The 22554-nt window shown below is 47.0% G+C and overlaps 1 protein-coding gene across 2 annotated transcripts in view; it reads left to right on the top strand.

Annotated features, from left to right (window-relative positions):
* FKBP7 (FKBP prolyl isomerase 7) overlaps window positions 1-22554 on the top strand; it is a 72539-nt gene that overhangs the window by 44200 nt on the left and 5785 nt on the right. Inside the window, exons 1-4 of one of the 2 annotated variants that reach the window (XM_069983023.1) lie at window positions 10787-10921; window positions 11001-11378; window positions 18262-18413; window positions 22399-22526. In XM_069983023.1, the coding sequence (XP_069839124.1) occupies window positions 11164-11378; window positions 18262-18413; window positions 22399-22526 (495 nt within the window). In that variant the 5' untranslated portion in view covers window positions 10787-10921; window positions 11001-11163. Of the gene's footprint in view, window positions 1-10786; window positions 10922-11000; window positions 11379-18261; window positions 18414-22398; window positions 22527-22554 lie in introns of those variants that run through there. The other variant, XM_069983024.1, reaches the window with a different exon arrangement.

The following is a 22554-nucleotide window of genomic DNA, read 5'->3' as shown; positions in this document are numbered from 1 at the left end:
ACATTACAAAGTTGTATAACTTTGTAATGTGTATTATTCTGTGAATAATTGTTTACCGCCGCACTACCCCTTTAATAGAGGATTTTTTCTCATTGTATCATTTTTAAGGCCATGTTCACGCACAGTATTTTTCCTTAGTATTTTGGTCAGTATTTTGCATCCAAAACCGGAAGTGGATTGAAAACACAGAAAGGCTATGTTCACACACTGTTGAAATTGAGTGGATGGCCATCATTTAATAGCAAATAATTACTGTTATTTGAAAACAACGTCCAATATTTGCCATTAAATGACGGCCATCTGCTCAATTTCAACAGTGTAAGAACATAGCCTTTCTGTGTTCTCAATCCACTCTTGTTTTTTGTTCCCAAATACTGACCGAAATACTGAGCAAAAATACTGTGTGTGAACATAGCCTTAAAAATTATAGAATAATGAGGGGGAAAAAAGACATCTATTTAATTTCCATCAGGGGATTCAAACCAGAGAATGAACTGCTGGCAGGTCTCCAGACAGGTAAGTTACCCCTAGACCACAGCTCCAACACATTAGGTAGAAGAGATTTAATTATACCTGAGTGTTTCTTTCAGACATAATGTGCCTACAGAGGACTGATCTACAATCTGACAGCTGAGCAAGTAGGAGGCCGGGCAGCATTGATTATTTATAAAGAGGGAGGAGGATGCTTGCCGGAGTGAGGCACGAACAACTGCTCTGTGACTCTTTAGTGCAGTAGGAGACATAAGATTGTACATAATCCGCTGCACAGAAAATTACCAAAAAGCCACCATGCTCACTGGGAGCTGCCAGCTACAGCACACTGTCAGCACCTCAGGCTGGGCCCAGGAGATGACAGATTCCATTCAAAGTTGGAGATGTACCCACCAACATTAAAGGGGTTGTACAGGGAGGAGCCTTCCCCCCGGTCGAATCACTTCTTGTGTTTCTACATCTGGGAAAGTATACAACCTGAGGTGGGAGGGGTTTAAGTCCTGATCCATTATCCAACCTTACAAATTGATGGAGTTAGAGTTATTGGACTCTTGGCACCTATGCTGAAAAGAAGAATGGGGCCATGGCGCTCCTTTCTATTAAAAGTACATTAAAAGTTATATAGATGTGTCTATACAATGTATTACCATATCTGTACGGTTCTGCCACACTGGTAGCTGATAGAAATCCAGGAAGTGAAAAAAATTGCCTCTGTGCCAATCCACATTGTCTCCTGCTCCCACTTCTCTCCCCCCTTAGGAGACAAATCTTCCATGCCTCTGTCTCACATTGTATGTGTTTGCTAGACACAGGCTGATGATGCAGAGAGGGGGCAGGGCGTGATTTACCATCTCTGACCGGCCAGAAGCAGGTGTTTCAGCTTTGCTGATTGTGCAAAAGTCTACAGAGAAATTAGGGCTGTGTTCACACATGTTGGAGTGTCATTGCAGTACTGCAGTATCTGCACAAAAATGATGCAGTTATACTGCGTTTACACGGAGCGATAATTTGGCCAATCGTACCATTAACGATGTCGGATTCCCAATTTTTTTTCGGCGTTTAGACGGTACGATATATCGTACCGAAAAATCGTTTTAAGATCGCCCACCCGCAGCCCGGCCCCCCGCTGCTCCGATCGCCCCCGCCGCGAGCATACTTTACCTGCTCGGCGTAGCGGGTGTTCGAAAATCCCGGCTCCCCTCTTCAGTGGGGAGCACTGATTGGCTGAAGAGGTGCTGTTTGAAATTCCCGGCTCCCCTCTTCAGCCAATAAATGCACTGAAGAGGGGAGCCGGGAATTCCGAACACCTGCTACGCCGAGTAGGTAAGGTATGCTCGCGGCGGGGCGATCGGAGGCGGCGGGGGGCGATCAGAGCAGCGGCGGTGGGGGTGGCGATCGGGGCGGCGGGGATAGCGATCGGGGCGGCAGGGGTGGTGATCGAGCCGGCGCAGGGGGCTGGGGATAGGGGGCGTGGTTTGCCGCTGGAGAGAGCAGTCGCACGCCGCCGGAGCTCCTGCACAACGGGACACTATTTAGCCTTTCCACTGCGATTTCGGACTAAGATTACACATCGAAGACCTCCTGCTTTCTCTGGCCACCTTCCTGCACCGATGGCTACCTCTAAGAGAGTCTCAGCAGCTGCAAGAAGGAAGATCCTTTCCTACATGCCGTCGGCTCGGGATCAACAAGATGGCGCCGGCACGCACATGAACAGGCAAGGAGACCGGCCCTCTTCAGATGCCGGGGGCTGGGGATGAGCGGGGGGCCGGGCTGCAGGCAGGGGGCCGGGCTGCGGGCGACCGGACTTTCGCGACAACTGTTTACACGGAACGATCTGCAAATTTTTTGCGAACAACGAACGACGATTTTAGAACATGTTGTAAGATCAAAATGAACGATTTCTCGTTCGTCGTTTGATTGTTCGCTGCGTTTACACGGAAGGATTATCATTCGAATTCGATAATCGTTCCGTGTAAACGCAGCATAACACAAATAGTTAATGCTAAACAGCAGAGAGCATAAGAGCCGGCACTGCCAATCTCACCTGCACAAAAAACAAGGCATAAACAGTATATCCCATGTAAGATAGTATCGAATAATTTCCTTTTTGTAGGAATCAACTTCAAAGATAAAAGATGCTTGATCATAATATGTGCATGGAGATGAAAAGAAAAAAAAAAAAATTTTAAGTTCTTTGCTTTATTCCAATATCAGCATTACAGGTAGAGAATACAGCGTGCTGTGTGGGTGGGACCACAATGACATGATAAAGTACTGCAAATAATTCAGTAACACAATAAAAATGCAATGTGTGAACACAGCCTAGATGTTCTGCAACAGATTTGGGCGGGGAATAGGCAGGGTGGGGGGCTGTGATGGAACAGCTGAGGGAAAGAATTGCATTCTGGAACCTGTAGTACTGAGTACATCTGCTCAACCAGGAAATAGAAACACAAAACAGAACAAAACCCCCCAAAACAAATGGATTTTTGGTAGTTTAAAAACTGGGAGAGATAGGAAAGTATTGTTATATGCTTCTGCAGAAGTTTCATTTTTTTTACCTCTACCCAGAGTTCCCCTTTAAATCCTGCATCCCTTTTAGTGGTTACAAATGCTTGTTCTCTCTGTAGTATTTGTAGTAATGACACAAGGTGCTGCAGTGTTGTCCCATACACATGCCCGCTCAGGTCAGCCAGGCATGCATCCTGCCAGACTCCTCTGGTGACGGCTTATGTCCCCAAGGACGAACCCTGTCATTCTTTTCACCTGTGAGGAATATGGACAGCCTTGTCTTTATTCATGAATATGTAGTGATATTATATGTGGTATGCCTTTATATGTATTTGTGTAATGTATATTTCATATATTGAGTGTATTAGTATTTTTGTGCAGGCCCAGGGCTGATTCAGGTTAATGATATGTAATTACGGATTAGCTTGGGGTCAGGCCGTCTGTTTACCCTGTGAAAAAGGCCAAAAGGCTCTCTGCAAGGGGCAATAAGCACGGAGCTGCAGAGGAGATGGTGGATTAGATTGTGGTTAGATTGTTGAGATCGCACCTCCAAAGCCAGACCTGGTGACTCCATTATCAGCAGGGGGGGATTCTCTTTCAGAAAAGAGATAGGAATATGGAATCTGCCATAACTTGCTCTAAATAAAATGTATAGCCATAGAACTAATTTCATAGCATTGGGTATGGTCCATCTACCTGTCCTCATGATCACATAAGGGATATCTCATGTTCTGAATGTCTGGGGCATATAGTGTTTGATATGCTAGGAATCAGAATGGTGAGATATGAATTTTGAATGAGGGCTGGGGTTTGTACTGTCGCTACCGCACCTAGGAGAGTATCTTTTTGATATTTTCAAGTATGTTCCCTTTATGGCTGAGGGGGTCTTAGATATAAATGAGACTTAGGGGACATTTCAGTATGACAAAGTTGGGGATCTAAGTCTGGCAGTCACCCCAACATTTGTCTACACCCCACAACAACAAATCTGAGTGCACCTCTGTATCCACTTTGCAACTGTACAAGTCTGGAAGGAGTTGGCTCGGCTATCACTCTGTTTATATACCAGCAGCGGGGCCCCGCTTTGGAGCAGAGTTAAAACAAGGCTGGTGACGTTATCACACTTACCGTGGGCAGACCGGGACGCCGGTGACCCCGGAGGATACGCTGATCCTGCATGGGTGAGAGGTGCACCTGCACCAAACGACTTGCATGTGTCTAAGTTCTCCCTCTATGACAGATAGCAGTTGTAAAGCCAGAGAGGCTGAGTATAAACATTGTACTATAGACAGATCGCCAGGAGGGCAGTACTATTTGTCTGGCTGTAGATACATATATATACCCTAAAAAAGGGGGAACATCGCATATATTATTTTAAGCAAACTGAATTTTGCTGCATCAGCAGTGCTGCACAAGTGGGTAAGGAGTATAACCAGTGGCGTAGCCACCGTGGTCGCGGGGGTCGCCGCCGCGACCGGGCCCGCCACAAGGGGGGCCCGCGGGGCCCCCCGATCAATCACTCTTGTGACCGCAAGCATTGTTTTGCTTGCGGTCACAAGAGTCTGGCTCCGTCTTTCCCACGGCTGCTGCGCGGCTGCCGGGGGTGTCGCGTCTTACCCCTGGCAGCGCGCGCATCCCAGAACTCCCTGCGCGCCTTGGGCCCTGACTTCCGGTTTCCGGCGCGCAGGGAGTTCTGGGATGCGCGCGCTGCCGGGGATAAGACGTGACACCCACCGGCAGCCGCGCAGCAGCCGGGGACAGACCAGGAGGAGTGAGGATCAACGTGGGAGCGCGTTGTCAGGTGAGTTAAGTTTTGTTTTTTTATCAGCCTGTACGGGTGGGGGAAAGGAGGGGGCCATCTATGAGGGTGGGGGGAAAGAGAAGGGGCATCTATGAGGGTGGGGGGAAAGAGGAGGGGAATCTATGAGGGTGGGGGGAAAGAGAGGGGCATCTATGAGGGTGGGGGAAGAGGGGGGCATCTATGAGGGTGGGGGGAAAGGAGGGGGGCATCTATGAGGGTGGGGGGAAAAGAGGGGGCCATCTATGAGGGTGGGGGGAAAGGAGGGGGGCATCTATGAGGGTGGGGGGAGAGGAGGGGGGCATCTATGAGGGTGGGGGGAAAGGAGGGGGGCATCTATGAGGGTGGGGGGAAAGGAGGGGGCCATCTATGAGCGTGGGGGAAAGAGGGGGCCATCTATGAGGGTGGGGGGAAAGAGGGGGCCATCTATGAGGGTGGGGGGGAAGGAGGGGGGCATCTATGGGGGTGGGGGGGAAGGAGGGGGGCATCTATGGGGGTGGGGGGGAAGGAGGGGGGCATCTATGAGGGTGGGGGGAAGAGGGGGGCATTTATGAGGGTGGGGGGGAAAGAGGGGGGCCATCTATGAGGGTGGGGGGAAGGAGGGGGCCATCTATGAGGGTGGGGGGGAAGGAGGGGGCCATCTATGAGGGTGGGGGGAAGGAGGGGGCCATCTATGAGGGTGGGGGGAAGGAGGGGGCCATCTATGAGGGTGGGGGGAAAGAGGAGCCATCTATGAGGGTGGGGGGAAAGAGGGGCCATCTATGAAGGTGGGGGGAAAGAGGGGCCATCTATGAGGGTGGGGGGAAAGAGGGGGCCATCTATGAGGGTGGGGGGAAAGAGGGGGCCATCTATGAGGGTGGGGGGAAAGAGGGGGCCATCTATGAGGGTGGGGGGGGGGGAAAGGGGACCATCTATAAGGGAGGGAGGAAGGGGACCATCTATAAAGGGGGGGAAAGGGGACCATCTATAAGGGAGGGGGGGAAAGGGGACCATCTATAAAGGGGGGGAAAGGGGACCATCTATAAGGGAGGGGGGGAAAGGGGACCATCTATAAGGGAGGGGGGGGGGAAGGGGACCATCTATAAGGGAGGGGGGGGGGGGGGACCATCTATAAGGGAGGGGGGGGGAAGGGGACCATCTATAAGGGGGGGGGGAAGGGGACCATCTATAAGGGAGGGGGGGAAGGGGACCATCTATAAGGGAGGGGGGGGGGAAGGGGACCATCTATAAGGGAGGGGGGGGGAGGGGACCATCTATAAGGGAGGGGGGGGGGGAAGGGGACCATCTATAAGGGAGGGGGGGAAGGGGACCATCTATAAGGGAGGGGGGGGGGGGGAAGGGGACCATCTATAAGGGAGGGGGGGGGGGAAGGGGACCATCTATAAGGGAGGGGGGGGGAAGGGGACCATCTATAAGGGAGGGGGGGGGAAGGGGACCATCTATAAGGGAGGGGGGGGAAGGGGACCATCTATAAGGGAGGGGTGGGGAGAAAGGGGGCCATCTATAAGGGAGGGAGGAAGGGGACCATCTATAAAGGGGGGGAAAGGGGACCATCTATAAGGGAGGGGGGGGAAGGGGACCATCTATAAGGGAGGGGGGGGAGAGGGGGCCATCTATAAGGGAGGGTGGGGGGAGAGGGGACCATCCATAAGGGAGGGTGAGGAGAGAGGGGGCCATCTATAAGGGAGGGGGTAGAGGGGGCCATCTATAAGGGAGGGGGTAGAGGGGGCCATCTATTTGGGGGGGCAACATAGGGGGAGAGGGAATACACAGAGGGGGGCATATATTATTAGGGGGTCACACTAAATGAGGGTGTAAAGGGGACAGTACAGATGTGCAGTGTGTAGAGAGATGGAGATGGTGTCAGAGTGTGGAGCCTAATATGTCTGTCTGGCAGATTCTGTGGATTCGTGGCTCGAAGAAGTTCTCATAACGGCCTAGGACGGATGGAGAAGAAGATGAAAAGGAAAGAACTCCGATCAGAAAAGACGTCTCCTGTGAGTCACCTGATATAACTGCACTGTAATGTATATGGTGTATAGAGCCTGTGTAGAGCTGGGGCCACCTCTATATGACTGGATGAGGTGATTTAGTGTACTGGATTTGGTCAGTAACAATATGGTGGTGATGGTAGTGGTTGTGGTGTGGCGGTAATGTTTCCTCCCTATATACTGGTATTACTGGTAATATTGGTCTCAGTATACAGGATTTGGTCGGTAACAGTATGGCGGTAATAGGTAATATCTGTCTTGGTGTGTGTGTGTGTGTGTGTGTGTGTGTATATATATATATATATATATATATATATATATACATACAGTGGTACCTTGGTTTAAGAGTAACTTCGTTTAAGAGCGTTTTGGTTTAAGAGCTCACAGTTTTTCAAAATTGTGACTTGGTTTAAGAGCATTGCTTTGGTTTAAGAACTTCCTGTATTGTGTGGGAGCGCGAGTGGAGAAGGGGCATGGCCTGCATAGCGGGGTCTACAGCACTGTACTCTAAACACCTTCCAAATCATAGCAGATCCCCTTCAGGCTGGGGCTTACATCAGGGGACAGGACTGTGGGGGGGGGGGGGGTGGTAATCTCTCCATAGCTGTAACCCCTCTCTCCCCGGACAGAGAGTGCTGCATGTATGTGCCCACATCTGCCCTGCTCATTCCTTCATGCTCCCTGCAGTCTCTGTCAGCCCTTGTGTTTCCCATCCTCTCCATTACTGTACAGTACAGAATAATAAATATATTTGGGGTGTGGAACCAATTGTCTGCATTTACATGATTTCTTATAGGAAAATTTGCTTTGGTTTAAGAGTGGATTTGGATTACAAGCACGGTCCTGGAACGAATTATGCTCATAATCCAAGGCACCACTGTGTGTGTATGTGTATATATATATATATATATATATATATATATATATATATATATATATACACACACACAACAATAGCATCACTTGGTCGTGAAAGGAGGGGGGGGGGGGCCCAAGTTGGCCTCTCGCACCAGGGCCCAGGAGACATTAGCTACGCCCCTGAGTATAACCCTCATCTGTCCACTATCACTGACAGGCATTGCTGCAAGATATTGAGAGGATGATGGGAGTAACTCTCCAGATTTGAATCCAAAGACCAGATTACCCATCAAATGAAGCTTATATGAACTCTGCGTGCTTGAAGTATCATGTTTTAAAGACTTTGACATTGTATTTTATTTCTTAAATATTTGTTTTGATTTTATTACACCACAAGGGCCCTGTGGCTTATGGATTTTATATGTTTGTGATTAAAACACCCTATTAGCACTTAATGCTTAGAGGACCGATAGATTTTCTTTTATTCTATATTTATTTGATTTCCTAATATATCTTTATAAATGTTGTAGCCTTTGTCTTTTTCCTAGGCCTCCATGTTTTTCTGGTTATGATATTGTTAGTGTCAGCGCCCGATATGCTAATGAATGGCAAGACTGTCAATGGGGTGGTCACCACTGCACATTTCTCCGCCCCCCTGACTATCCATAGCCAGCAGCAGTGGCCATAAACTGTGAAGGGGACACTCGCTGTCGCTCAATGGAGAGAGGACTCAGGTTCACATTGTACTGACAAGTGAGCAGTCTATGAACATTGTTGCAGTCTATGGACACGTTGAAGGCATATCCTTTACAGCCATTTTTTAAACCTTTTAGGTGGACTTCTTTCTGTAACCTTTAAAACATAAGGTGGCAACATTCTTAACCAGCTTTTCAGTGGGGCTGCAGTGGTGCATGAGGTGAAAGAGTCTGGAAGCAGTTGGCGCCATTAGTGGCCGTCCCTGAGTACTGCAGGTCAGTTATCATTTTATAAAACGGGAGCTGGGCTGCAGTGTCCTGGCACGGTTACTGCACAATTAATGGCGCCAACTGCTTCTGGCCACTCACAGATCCAGCCACAGAAGCCACACTGAGCAGCTTAACAGGGGGAAAGACCATCAATGATTTATTCCTGGTCTCCAAAGGGGATAAATTCCTATCCCTCTTTGAACAGGATAGGTAACAACAAGCTGATCAATGGGGGTCCGACCACCAATACCCCCACTGATCTCATGATGTGAGAGAGAATGACATGGTAGTGCACTCACTCAATTGCTGCAATGTTCAGAAATCCCATACACAGTGAATAGAGTGAATACCTCTGATCCCAGGATCGATGATGGTCCCAATGTTAAAGGGGTAGTCCACCCAAAAAAAATTTCTTTCAAATCAACTGCTGCCATGAAGTGCCAGAGATTTGTAATTTACTTCTATTAAAAAATCTCAAGCCTTCCAGTACTTATCAGCTGCTGTATGCCCAACAGGAAGTTGTATTATTTCCAGTGTAGAGAGCAGGAGAGGTTTTCTATGGAGATTTGCTACTGCTCTGGACAGTTCCTGACATGGACAGAGGTGGCAGCAGAGAGCACTGTGTCAGACTGGAAAGAAAACACCACTTCCTGCTGGACACACAGCAGCTGATAAGTACTGGAAGACTTAAGATTTTTTAATAGAAGTGAATTACAAATCTCTGGCACTTTATGGCAGCAGTTGATTTGAAAGAATTTTTTTTTGGTGGACTACCCCTTTAAGAACCGCCCCCCCCCCTCCAGCCAGTAATCTGCTATCCTGTGGATAGGGAACAACTTTTAGGCCTCATTCACACAATCTGTGCTGCGATCCACGCCGTAATGACTGGAGGAGGATCGCGGCACGGATCTCCTAGCAGTGCAGCCCCCTGCAGCAAAGATGTCAGGAGCATATAATGTGCGCTTCTGTCATCGCATCTGACTACTCACCTACTCCCCCGTTCTGGTCGGATTACACACGCTCACCGGAAGTAGCATGGACTACGCTGCCGGGAGAAGAAGGCAGCTTAGTCCACACTACTTCTGGTGAACATGTTGGTCGACCGACACAGGAAGTAGGTGAGTAGTGAGATGTAATGACAGGAGCGCACATTATACGCTCCTGTCATCTCTGCTGCTGGGGGGGGGGGGACACACCATGGCTGTGATCCGCACTAGGATATGTCTCCTATTTTTTCACGGTGGGGGGGTCGCAATTTCAAGGACAATTTTACAGGACGTGTGAATGCAGCCTGGGGCCATGTTCAGACCTCGTAAGAGACCGGACATTCCGTGACCCGGCCGGTCTCAGAAAAGATCATGGCGGTCGGTTCTGCAGTATCGGCCGGATAATCTTTAGCGCCACTGAATTCTGATGCTGGCGCACATGCTCCATAGTGTTTTCTGTTTTCCATAGGGTTTTCTGCGGTTGCTATTCATTGAATAGCGGTCGCAGAAAACTGACGTGTTAGTTTCTTGCGGCGCCGCTATGGATCCCGGCCGGAGTGTATACTATGTGTATACACTCTGGCCAGGATTCCATAGATGGCAATGTAACGTATATTTTCGTATTAATCACAGCCGTTGTTGCCGATAGTTTAAAAAAAATATACGTAGTGTGAACATAGCCTTAAATTGGATAACTTCTTGAAAACGCTTGAAACTTGAACTATATATGTGTGTGGTCCTATACCATCTTACAGCTGACCTAGTTTGTATAGATTGCCTTCCTACAGTAGATTTTATTTCTTTTAAGCTATGTTGTAAAATGAAGGTTCTGATGACCTGCTGTGTCATTGGAACACTTCCGCTTATAAAGTCACAGATTCTGAAGAAAATTCATGTTACACAATGGATAAGTTATTTCATATACAAACATAGGGGGAGATTTATCAAACATGATGTAAATTGAAACTGGCTCAGTCGCCCCTAGCAACCAATCAGATTCCAGCTTTCATTTTCCAAGGAGTCTGTGAGGAATGAAAGGTGGAATCTGATTGGTTGCTAGGGGCAACTGAGCCAGTTTTACTTTACAGCATGTTTGATAAATCTCCCCCATAGGGTCAAAATTTATATGTTTTTATGCTGTCTTGGTTGGAAATGAGGGGTTTTGGTGAAAGCAGGGGACATAAAATCGGGTTTTACACAATATGTCACTAGATGATGGCAACGTTTGTGTGTATGCAGAAGCTTCGAGAGTTCTCCCAGACTGGGAATGATGGGGTTAATAATGCTACATTCCATCCAAAAGAATGACAGAAGCCTCAGGTCTGTAACCTGAGCCCCATGGCCGGAGTCAGGAGCTGCACTTCCAAAACTTTAGTCTTCACTTTTTTTTTTCTTCCAGGAAGAATAGAAAGACATCAATTGGATGAAAGGCTGAGTCACAGTATGGTGGGAGCCAATGGGGGAAGACTTTACATGTTACACAGATTGCTGCTTTCTGAAGTATCTGGTGTGTATTTCTGCAGAGTGCCACGTGTATTGTAAGAGTGCTGAGAAGAGAGTCCATGACAATGCCCTCCTGCCCTCAGCTCATTCTGCTGCTGCTGCAGCTCCTCAGTCTCTTCTATGGTGGCATCCACTGTGAAAGTGAAGAAGAGAAGATTAAATTGGAAGTGACGTACGTTCCCAGCGTTTGCACACAAAAGAGCAGAAGAGGCGATCTGGTGAATGCACATTATGACGGCTACTTAGCTAAGGATCTCTCAAAATTTTACTGCAGGTAAGAGGCTGACAACAAGATGGATCCAAATAACAATCACTGATACATTTGGAATACCATGGACTGTAGCGTTTGGGTATGATTATTTCTAATATTGTGCCATACTGGTCTTTCAGCGTTCACCAGCGTTGTTATATTGCAGCGTGCAACGTGTATTGTGATGCACAAATCTGCAACGTATTCATAATCCAAGAGGTTACATCAGATAGTATAGGAAGGACCATTGCTGTGAGTCCTTTTTCTGTCTACCAGCAGTGACGTTTAGTGCAGCTTCTTATACATTTTCTTTGGTCTATACATAGAGTTAGGGTACTATTACACGGGCTGATGGGGGGCCTGATAATAACTGTAAGCAAGCACCGATCTGCTAGATCGGCGCTCTTTTACTGGGCCTATTCCACAGCCTGATTATCGTTTAACAAGGGCTGCATGGACAATATTACCGATGTCCTTGCAGCCCTTGCTAAACTTTATACATTACCTATCCAGGCTGCAGGGCTCCTCTTGCAGTCTTTTTCTCCCGGGTCCCGCACGCTCCAGCTTCAGAGCGGCCTGTCTCATCTGACAGGCCGCTCAGCCAATCACTCTCAGCTGACAGGCCGCTCAGCCAATCACTGGCAGCGGCGGGACCCGGGTAGAAAAAAAACGCAAGAGGATCCCTGGAGCGTGGATAGGTAATGTAAATTGCTAGCCGCCAGCCGCACACCGCTATTGCATGTAGTGATGCGCTGTCGGCGCCCGAAAATTATAGGTTCAAACCTATATCAACGATCAGCCGATGATCGTTGTATTTATTACACGGAGCGATAATCGGCCAAATCTGACAGGTCGGCACTCACTTGCTCTGAGATATCGGGCCATGTAATATGGCTCTAACTAAAGATTAGGGAAGTATAAAGGAAAAGGCCTTCACTTATGTTTTTTGAATATCTCTCTTAGGCTAGATTCACACATGACAGATCCGCAGTGGATTTCCAGCTGGAAATTCGCAGCAAAATCCACTGTGGATCCGTTGCCTTGTATTTTTTATGAGTGTACATATTAGAAGCATGATTGAGATCCCGCTACGAGTATGTAAGTTAACCCCTCCCTCACGTGCCAGCCGGAGCATACTGTACCTGCTCTCTGCTCCGGCTTGCTTTGGGGGTTCCTGGCTGGATGTCCCGCTCAGCCAATCAGTGCTTTATACAGTGACTTTATACTGGTAGAAACCCATTCTACACAGACTCTGCACATCGTACAAAGGATAACAGTGCTTTTATATCCAGAGACTTACAAGGGAGTGTCTTCTCTGATCAGTCACTCACTTTTCTCTTTCTTTTCCATCCTGACTGGCCATAAAAGAATCTGCCAGAGAATCATTTTAGGTTCCCTGTCCCAGCATAATCCTGACCTTTATAAAAACTCCCCATCTGTGTTGTCCCACATATTAATAGCGTCCACCTTTTACTCCCCCAGAGCATTTCGCATTAAGCCCCCGTATAGTAGTTAGGCCTATTTTTTTTGGTCCCATATATTAGTTAGGCTTACCACTGTGATCCATATATTATGAGGGTTCCCAATTCTGTCAACAAATTCAAAGGGCTAAAGGAGGCACTTGGTGGCTGAATGGGCCACATCAGGAGCAGGAGGTCCCCAACACATGTCTAGGTTCTCTGGGTGCTGATAGCCTTGTGTCTATAGAGCACTTAGAGGAGATCCAAAACAGGCACACAATCAGACTTAAAGGAGAAGTCCGGCGAAAATTTTTATTAAAGTATTGTATTGCCCCCAAAAGTTATACAAATCACCAATATACACTTATTACGGGAAATGCTTATAAAGGCTTCACTTCCTGGATAACATGGTGATGTCACTTCCTGGATAACATGGTGATGTCACGACCCGACTCCCAGAGCTGTGCGGGCTGTGGCTGCTGGAGAGGATGATGGCAGTGGGATGCTCAGTGTCCCTCCAGTGCCCTGTGTCCCTCAGTGTCCCCCCTGCCATCATCCTCTCCAGCAGCCACAACCCGCACAGCTCTGGGAGTCGGGTTGTGACATCACCATGTTATCCAGGAAGTGACATCACCATGTTATCCAGGAAAGGACATCACCATGTTATCCAGGAAGTGACATCACCATGTTATCCAGGAAGGGACATCACCATGTTATTCAGGAAGTGACATCACCATGTTATCCAGGAAGTGAAGCCTTGATACAGTAGTAAGTGCAGGAAAAAAAGCACTTTATAAGCATTTCCTGTAATAAGTGTATATTGGTGATTTGTAAAACTTTTGGGGAGCAATACAATACTGTAATACAATTTTTTACCAGACTTCTCCTTTAACTTTAAATAATAACTTGTCTAGGGGTACAAACTCACTGGGCAGAGCGAGTTTCTCGCAGCGAATTTGCAGCGAGGCCCACTGCAGATTCCTGCTCTGTGCACATAAGGGCAGACAGTGGGATGTCCGCAGCGTGTCAGCAGCCTGCCCCGTTAACCCCCCCGGCCACCGGAGCGTATAATTTGCCTGGTCCCTGCTCCGGCTTGCTTCGGGGCTCCTGGTGTCTTCACTTCCCGCTCGGCCAATCAGTGTGCTGCAGCGGGGCAGCGCACTGATTGGCTGAGCCGGATGTTCCGGGAACCCCCAAAGCAAGGCGGAGCTGGGACCAGGTGAAGTATACGCTCCGGCGACCGGGGGGTTAACCGGGCCGGCTGCTGACACACTCGCAATGGGATGTCCATCCTGCTGCAAGTTTGTCTGCCCATAGAATGTACAGGGCAGGGATCCGCAGCGGGTCTCGCTGCGAATACGCCCAGTGATAAGTGTATATTAGTGATTTGTATTTTGAATTGGGCCAGTTTTTGTTTGTCCGTATTACAGCTGCAAGTCCCAGCCAGACTATGGTTTTGATGTCCCGACCTGACAGCTGTCAGTTCAGGTCAGCAGACCCCTGGTAGGATTGTGACTTGTAGCTGTAATAATGCGAAAAAATTTGTCCATATTACACTGACTCAGACACTGGAGAGTTGAAATGGCATGTAATATAACATAGTATATCACATTTTAGAGTCTATAGTTACACATGCCAGTAATAACTACACTCAGTTTAAAGGGGTAGTGCGGCGTTTAGAAATTATTCACAGAATAACACACATTACAAAGTTATACAACTTTGTAATGTATGTTATGTCTGTGAATGGCCCCCTTCCCCGTGTCCCACCACCCCCACCCGTGTACCCGGAAGTGTGGTGCGCTATACATACCTGTCACGTGCCTACACCAGTCTTCTATCTTCATTCAGCGATGTCTACTTAGGGCGGACGGCGAACAGCTCCGACTGTTCCGAATGCCGTCCGCCCTCTGCAGCGTCATCCGAAGCTCAGCCGCGATTGGCTGAGCATAACTGCTCAGCCAATCGCGGCTGAGCACAGTTGTGACGCGTCGGAGGGGGCACGGGCGGCAGCGACTCGGCCGCCCGTCCGAAGATGACGTTTGGCACAAGATGGCGGACGGCCCTTGACACGGATCAGGTAATGTATAATGCACCACACTTCCGGGTACACGGGTGGGGGTGGGGGGACACGGGGAAGGGGGCGATTCACAGACATTACATACATTACAAAGTTGTATAACTTTGTAATATGTGTTATTCTGTGAATAATTTCTGAGCGCCGCACTACCCCTTTAAAGGGAAGAACCAGACTTTTTGGTGCGGTATAATTTATAATTTTTATGATTCATCTTCGGTGTTCAGAGTCGTCTATATATACCGTTCTCTGTCCATGACGAGTTGCGTGGACCATATGTAGAGGCTGCAGGGAAGCTGCAGGCAATTGTCATTTCCTCGTAGTGCATTTCCACTTTAACCGAGGTGTCAGCAAACAAGAAGTTCACTTAAAGCAGTTACGGAATATCTGAAGAGAATCTCAGAAAACATTTTCACAGTCATTGGCTACTTACCTGGCTCCTTTGCCAACTCACATCTAATCATCATCCTGCACTTTGTCCTCGCCAGGCAGACTAGGCCTCCTACAAGATCAGCCCACTCATCCCCTGCTGCTCTTGTCATTCTGATTATCCAGATGGCTGCCTTTCTTTCCAGTGCCAATCCACCTCACTTTAGGATGCACATGGGGATGAAGGAAGCGGAAATATTCCTGTACAATACAGAGAAACAAACAACCAATTGTTGCAAATTTGTCCCTCTAAAAAAATGCTTTCTGATCAACAAATATGGGGGCGTATGTAGTTTCTATAGCTCAGTAGTAAGGAGCACATGGGACCGTGCGTGCTGTCATAAAGTGTCTTTTATACAGCACAGCTCAACCTAAGGCAGGTACAATATATTTGGCAGGTCTTTTGCATCCATTACTGTCCTTAAAGGGGTATTTCAGCTTTCTTTCAAATCAACTGGTGCCAGAGATTTGTAATTTACTTCTATTAAAAAAATCTCCATTCTTTCAGTACTTATCAGCTGCTGTATGCCCTGCAGGAAGCAGTGTATTCCCTGCTGCCACCTCTGGTCATGTCAGGAACTGTCCAGAGCAGCAGCAAATCCCCATAGAAAACCTCTCCTGCTCTCCAGACTGGAAAGAATAGATCACTTCCTGCAGGACATATAGCATCTCATAAGTACTGGAAAACAAGATTTTTTATTTTTTTTAGAAGTAAATTACAAATCTGTCACTTTCTGGCACCAGTTGATTTCAAAGATTTTTGTTGTTGTTGTGAACTACCCCTTTAAAGTCAGCCATAGGTCACTGCCTGGCCACTTTGTTCTGGGAGAGATAAGTTGCAGCCAGAGCTCTCTGGCTGCAGCTTAACCCTCTCCTCCCCGTAGAGAACACAGGATCTCTTGGCCATGCCGAACGTTCCTGTGTATGGGAAGGGGGGGGGGGGAGATAACTGAAGGAGAGCATTACTGAAAGTGAGATACCATAGTGGAACCCAGTTGATCACCCCAGTAGATTTTAAGTCAAAGAGATCTGTCTGGCCCCAGTGGTTTTCGTTGTTCAGCAGTAGATGTAGAGCAATGTGTTGTAATTTCAGAGCCTAAACGTGGTGCTACACGTTATTTCATAAGGCAAATATTATTTTGTTACCTGGCAATCTGACAGATCTGTTTGCCGCTTAGAACTGCAGACACTATTGCGTATAAACAGGGTATAAAAGCAAACGGTACTCTTTTTTTTTCAGGAGCTGATGGTGGTTGTCAAACTCAAATATAATTAGCTAAACGTCAAGGAGGCAGGGCTAAGATGCTCAAGTGCCACAACATGACATGCCTCCTCACTTGCCTTCACCTTGAAGCCCCTTCTTATTTGACATAGAGTCCTGTATAATACTAATACTAAGAAGGGGCTGGGAAGTGAGGAGGAGTACCAGGCTGTGGCATTTGGCTTGGCACCTTGCCAGTTGGCTAAAAAATCCAATATTTTGACCAGTTGGGGTCCCAATGCTCAGGCCCTCACTAATCAAAAGATATAGTCAGCTCGCTGTTATAGATATTGCACCAGCTCGCCATTCAATGGGTCTCATTTCATCAGACGGGCTCCATTATAAGTCTATGGAACATTGAATGAGTCTAATTTACAGGCGATGTGTGACGTTTCACATTTCTGCATGAGGAATCAAAAGTTTTGCTAAATGACAGTAACGCTTTAAAGTCAGGAAAATGCGGATGTTGATTTCCTTTTTTTGCCCTGCACTGTGGATGTTTACACAGTACTAGGGCTGAGCGATTAATCGTGAAAAACCAAAACGGATATGGATGCAGTTGGTTTTTTTTCAGTTCAGTTTTTAAACGATTAGCTTGGCAGGACCTGGAAGTTGATCACACAGCACAGAGCACAGGTCCTGGAAGTATTCCCCTCTCATCATTCACTACTGTTCAGGGGGGGTGCTTATAACAGGACCTGTGGCCTGTGCTGCCAGATCTATCTCCAGGAGATTTGAGGAGCCCAGTAAGGTGTAACTACCTCCATAGAAGCCGGGTCCCTGTGCATCGGGGGGGTGGGGGTAATGCAGAGAGCAGCAGAGCAGAGAATTTGGCCCCCGTGATTGGGGGATTGTCTTTTTGAGTATTCTGGGTGCAGCAGGTGGAATCTCTGTCGGAGCACATGTAGGGGAAAGTGTGGCCGTGGATCCCGCGACTGAGTAGTTTTTGGCAGGCTGTGGTGCACTTCCTCAGTGTGTCTGCTCACAACCAGAGTGCGGCCTAGAGCACAAAGCTCCTTGAGAGGCCCAGCCCTGAGCCCTAGGCCCACAGTGTACCTCCCCGCATGCCACAGGCCTGGCTGGGCCATGCAGGGTTGCATTCCTGCACCCTCCTACCACTACAACCCTAATCTACTATTGCTCCTCTTCTCAAGTACTATATCTGTACTACTATTACACCCCTGATCTGCTATACTTCCTAGTTTTAGTGCGTAACCAAGAAAACACTATATGAAATAAAAATTCAGCAGTTTGGCACATGAAATGGGTGCGACTTGCAAAATGGATGTGGTTTATAAAAGGGGTGTGGCCCAATAATAGTTCAATACTCGTAATCGAGGTTACATTGTTACATTTAATTGAGATGTTGATTTAGGCCATAATCACCCAGCCCTACAGTGCACTCTATAAGAGACATGAACAGTGTGTGGTTTTTGTTTCGTTAGGTTGTGTTTGTCTATAATTAGAGAGTTAGAGTTTTGTTTGATTTGTTTTTTTTTTTAAATCTTACAATAAAGCGAGGTCCTGCAGCCTACTTGTGTGCCCCTCTACCACACAATACGACTGTCCTGGGGAGAATCAGCAACTATACAAATAATGGGGCTGTATTGTGTTATGATTTTAATTTTGGCCTTTTTTTTTTATTTATTGAAATATCTGTTTATATATTTATGTGTATAGCCGTGCAGAAAAAGATGGACACCCCAAGTGGTTTGTACTCGGAGTCGGACAAGTGATCAAGGGACTTGATATAGCATTGCTGGATATGTGTGCTGGAGAAAAAAGAAAAGTCATCATTCCACCTTCTTTAGCCTATGGAGAGAAGGGCTATGGTAAAGGAAGACTTTTTTTATACCTTTTTTTTTTACCATGACTAGAGCATGCGCAGGTCCATCCGAACCCAGTGTAGCATTTAAATACCAGTGGCTGCAGAAATTGGATGCAGCCCTAAGGCTACCTGGAAAACATGGATACAGCCATAGGCCATAGGCTGTATCCATGATTTCCTGAGCACCTTAGAGCTGTATCCAACTTCTGCAGCCACTGGTAATCAAATTCTGCACGTTTGGGTTCGGAAGGACCCGCGCATGCTCAAGGTTCGATCTGCAATAAACTGTACTCATCTTCCAAATGGGTAGTAGGCAATAACAATTGTCTTATGGCTCCAACACTTGTCTCCCTTATAATATTGGGCTTTTTAAAGCTGTTGAACATCATTCGAAAATCATGGTGGCTTCTTCATGTGTTCAAAGGTTGTGTATGGTATTGCAACTTAGGCACATTCATTTTAACCATTTCATGACCTTGGATCATTGATGCCTCAATGCCCAGGTTGTGTTTGGACATCAGCTTATGGGATCATACACCGGACACCGGCAGAGAATTTTCCCGCTGTAGAGGGAGAATTCTCTGTCAGGAGCTCTAGAGATGCTTCCGTCGTGCTGACTAGAGATGAGCGAACTGTTCGGACTTTTGGTCCAAAAGTAGTTTGCTCTCTCGCCATGCCTGTGATCCCGGCCGCATAGTTGTGCTCCCGGGAATATATGGCCAGTATATTCCAGGGAATCGATGTTGAAATCCCTGGAATATCCTGGCCGCATATTCGCAGGATCGCAACTATGCGGCCAGGATCACAGGCATGACGAGAGAGCACCGGTCCGCTCATCTCTAGTGCTGACCGCAGTATCTATAGGGTTAACTCTCAGCACCGGAGCATGGCTCTGGAGCTGTGCCTGTGTCATCCACAGTGGGTCCCGGCTATCAGTATGCATAGAAAAAAAGTGCTGCGGAATCTTTTGGCGCTATACAAATAAATATATTATTATTATTATCAGTGATAGCCAGGGACCTGCCGCAACTCTCAGCACCAGAGCTGCGCTACGGTGCTAAGAGTTAACCCAGATGCTGCGGTCGTGCTGACCGCAGTATCTATAAGGCTCCTGACAGAGAATTCTCCCTCTACAGAGGGAGAATTCTCTGCCGGTGTCCGTCCTGGATCGTTAATTAAAGTCGCTGCAGCATCAGGCAGCATCAGCGACGGTAATTAGCTGTGGAGCTGCGGGAGGCGGTTAATAGAGCTAAACTGCAATACCACAAACAACTGTTTTCTGGTATGTTTTCTGGACAGGTCTGTTTTGGCTTAAATCCACATGTTCTAAGGGCCCTATTACACGGAGCGATAATCTGCTTAATCAGGCTGATTCGTCAGATTATCGGTTCATGTAATAAAGCCAACGACCAGTCGATCATTTTATCCTGCCTAAAAGTCATAGGCCGTCGGACGCACACCGCAGATATTTAGACCCTGTCATTTTATGAATAGTTACCATCTCACTAAAGGGACCATTTTAGGTAGGCCAGTGATAATTCTTTGTTTCCTTATGTCAGCAGGGTACTAGGTGTTACTTGTGTAACTAACATATTCTGTTATGCATGGAGTAAGTAACCTATGTATGCTATGCCTGAAATAAATCTGTTCTTCCTCTACAGTAGGCACCTTTATCCTACACTTCAGTGTAGCACTGCATGCTGGGAGAGCTGGCTGGCTAACCCTATAAAAGAAAATGCATGTAACTGTAAGTGTCTGTCTATGTGTTATTCAGTGACATGTATGCTATGGCCACTTTGCTTTCCTGCTTTTTTTATCAATGCCTTAGTATTTGTCTGTACCTTAAAGTGAATCTGTCAGCTCTATATCATGCTCAGCGCTGCAGACAGGGGGACAAGACTATCTGTTTCTTAGCTGAGGACCTTCTGCCTTTGACACAGTCGACCATTCTCTCCTCCTACAAACTCATTTCTTGGCGTCACTAGCTTAGCCCTCTCCTGGATCTCCTCTTACCTCTCCAACCACAGCTATATCTTCCTCCTTCTTCTCCCACTTTCTAAAACTTAACATGGACTAACCAGAACTAATCATCTTTCCCCCATCTTGCTCCACCCTGCCATCTAATCTGTCAGTCACCATCATTGGCTGCACTCTGTCCCCTGTCCCCCAAGTCTGGTGCCTTGGGGTCCCCTTTGACTCTTCCCTGTCTTTTCAACCACATATTCAGGCCCTGACCACCTCCGGCCGCCTTCACCTCAAAAACATTTCCAGAATCCGCTCTTTTCTCACCCCTCATTCCACAAAACTGCTTGTACATGCTCTCATTATGTCTCGATTGGACTACATCCTCCTTTTTGGTCTCCCCTCCAGTCTATCCTTAGCTCTGCTGCCCGCATAATCCACCTTTCTCGCTTTGCTTCTGCCTCTCCCCTCTGCCAATTCCTTCACTGACTCCCCCTGCCCAACGTATTCATTTTAAATTGTTGACCATGACATACAAGGCCATCCACTACCGTCCCTTACACAACCTTCGATCCTCCAGTGACCTCCTTTTGTGCTCCCCCTTGTTCGTACCTCACACAACCGCCTCCATAACTTTGCCCGAGCCTCCCCCATCTTCTGGAACTCGCTACCCCGACACATCCGCCGCTCATCCACCATCAAGACCTTCAAAAGTAACCTGAAAACCCATCTCTTCAAACTAGGCTACAACCTATATAACTCTGCATCACACTTTACTGGCTGCACTTTACCTCCTGTTTCTCTCCCATTACCTTATAGATTGTAAGCCCTCACGGGCAGGGTCCTCTCTCCCGATGTAGCAGTCTGCCATTTACCTTAAATGTATTTTGATCTTGTAATGCTCCTGTTTGTTAACCCTATCGCTTATATAGCGTTTTGGAATTAAGGGTGCTTTATAAATAAATAAATAATAATAATAATGAGGACTGTTTGCAAATTTTCTAAAAAATGAGTTTTAAGTTCAAAGAGTAATAGAAGTGATGCTGAGCTGCAGCATGCTTGCCTCCTCCCTCCCCACCACGTCCTATATTGCATGATTGATGTACAAGGCTCAGTGATGAAAGCCAAGCCCTGTACAGGGAAGGGTGGGGAAGAGAGAAGGCATACATGCTGAAGCATGGCGTTACTTTTGTGAGTTTAGAACATGATTTTAGAACTTGACTAAGAGACAGGTGTCATTTGTTTTTTGTCCCTATCTGCCCATATCTGAAGCTCTGAACATAATAGAGAGGGGGTTCTGAAATTATGTAAACAAAGCTTATTCATTGGATACTGAAAAGTTATGGAGTTTGTCTCATCTCAACAACCCTTGGCACTAAGTTTTTTTCACTGGGTATGTTACATCCTGCTATACCTTTTCCTGCTATACCTCATCCTGCGACCCCTTCTCTATGATGTCCATAGACACATGCCACGGCCATTGGTTCCCAAAACTCTGTGAGGATGGAATCTTTCATTATACAATGTACAAGCTTTTATGTATACTGTCTGTATCTGGACTCTTCTTCTCTAAAGCGCTTGGTACTGAAGTGAAGCATGAAAAGAACTGCCTGTATTATGTATTAGGAAACACTGGATCTATATCAACAGTGACAATAAAATATATTTTTAGCTTTGGATATTTGTTGTTCATAATGGCAGGTGTGTGAGATTACACCCCCGTATCTGCTGCCACGCCATATGGTAAACGAACAATATACTTACAGCCTTTCATCCAGACAGCACAAAGCTCTAAAATCTAACAAATCCTCACGATGGGAAGCTGCACCCATGTGACTGGACGTTACTACTGATGCATCAAAGTGCAGACGACAAGGGCCAGAGGGTCCTGCAGTAAAATGGGAAGAATTCTGCTTCGACGTTTTATTATTATAGTATACACATCTAGTTGATTTTTATCATTTTGGAATCTTACATTTTGTATATTTCATGTTTCAACTAAATATTTTCCATTTTCTCTTAACAAGACAAAATTCCACCTAATGCTACTCTCATCTTTGAGATTGAGCTATTGGGAATAAGCAAAGGGCCGCGGAGCGTGGAGGCGTTTCAACAAATCGATTTGGACAATGACAAATTCCTCTCCAAAGACGAGGTACATTATGTCAGTGCCTGTTACTAGT

This window comes from Dendropsophus ebraccatus, chromosome 9, assembly GCF_027789765.1.
Source record: "Dendropsophus ebraccatus isolate aDenEbr1 chromosome 9, aDenEbr1.pat, whole genome shotgun sequence".
Classification (NCBI taxonomy): domain Eukaryota; kingdom Metazoa; phylum Chordata; class Amphibia; order Anura; family Hylidae; genus Dendropsophus; species Dendropsophus ebraccatus.
This window is presented reverse-complemented; position numbering and strand designations above follow the sequence as displayed.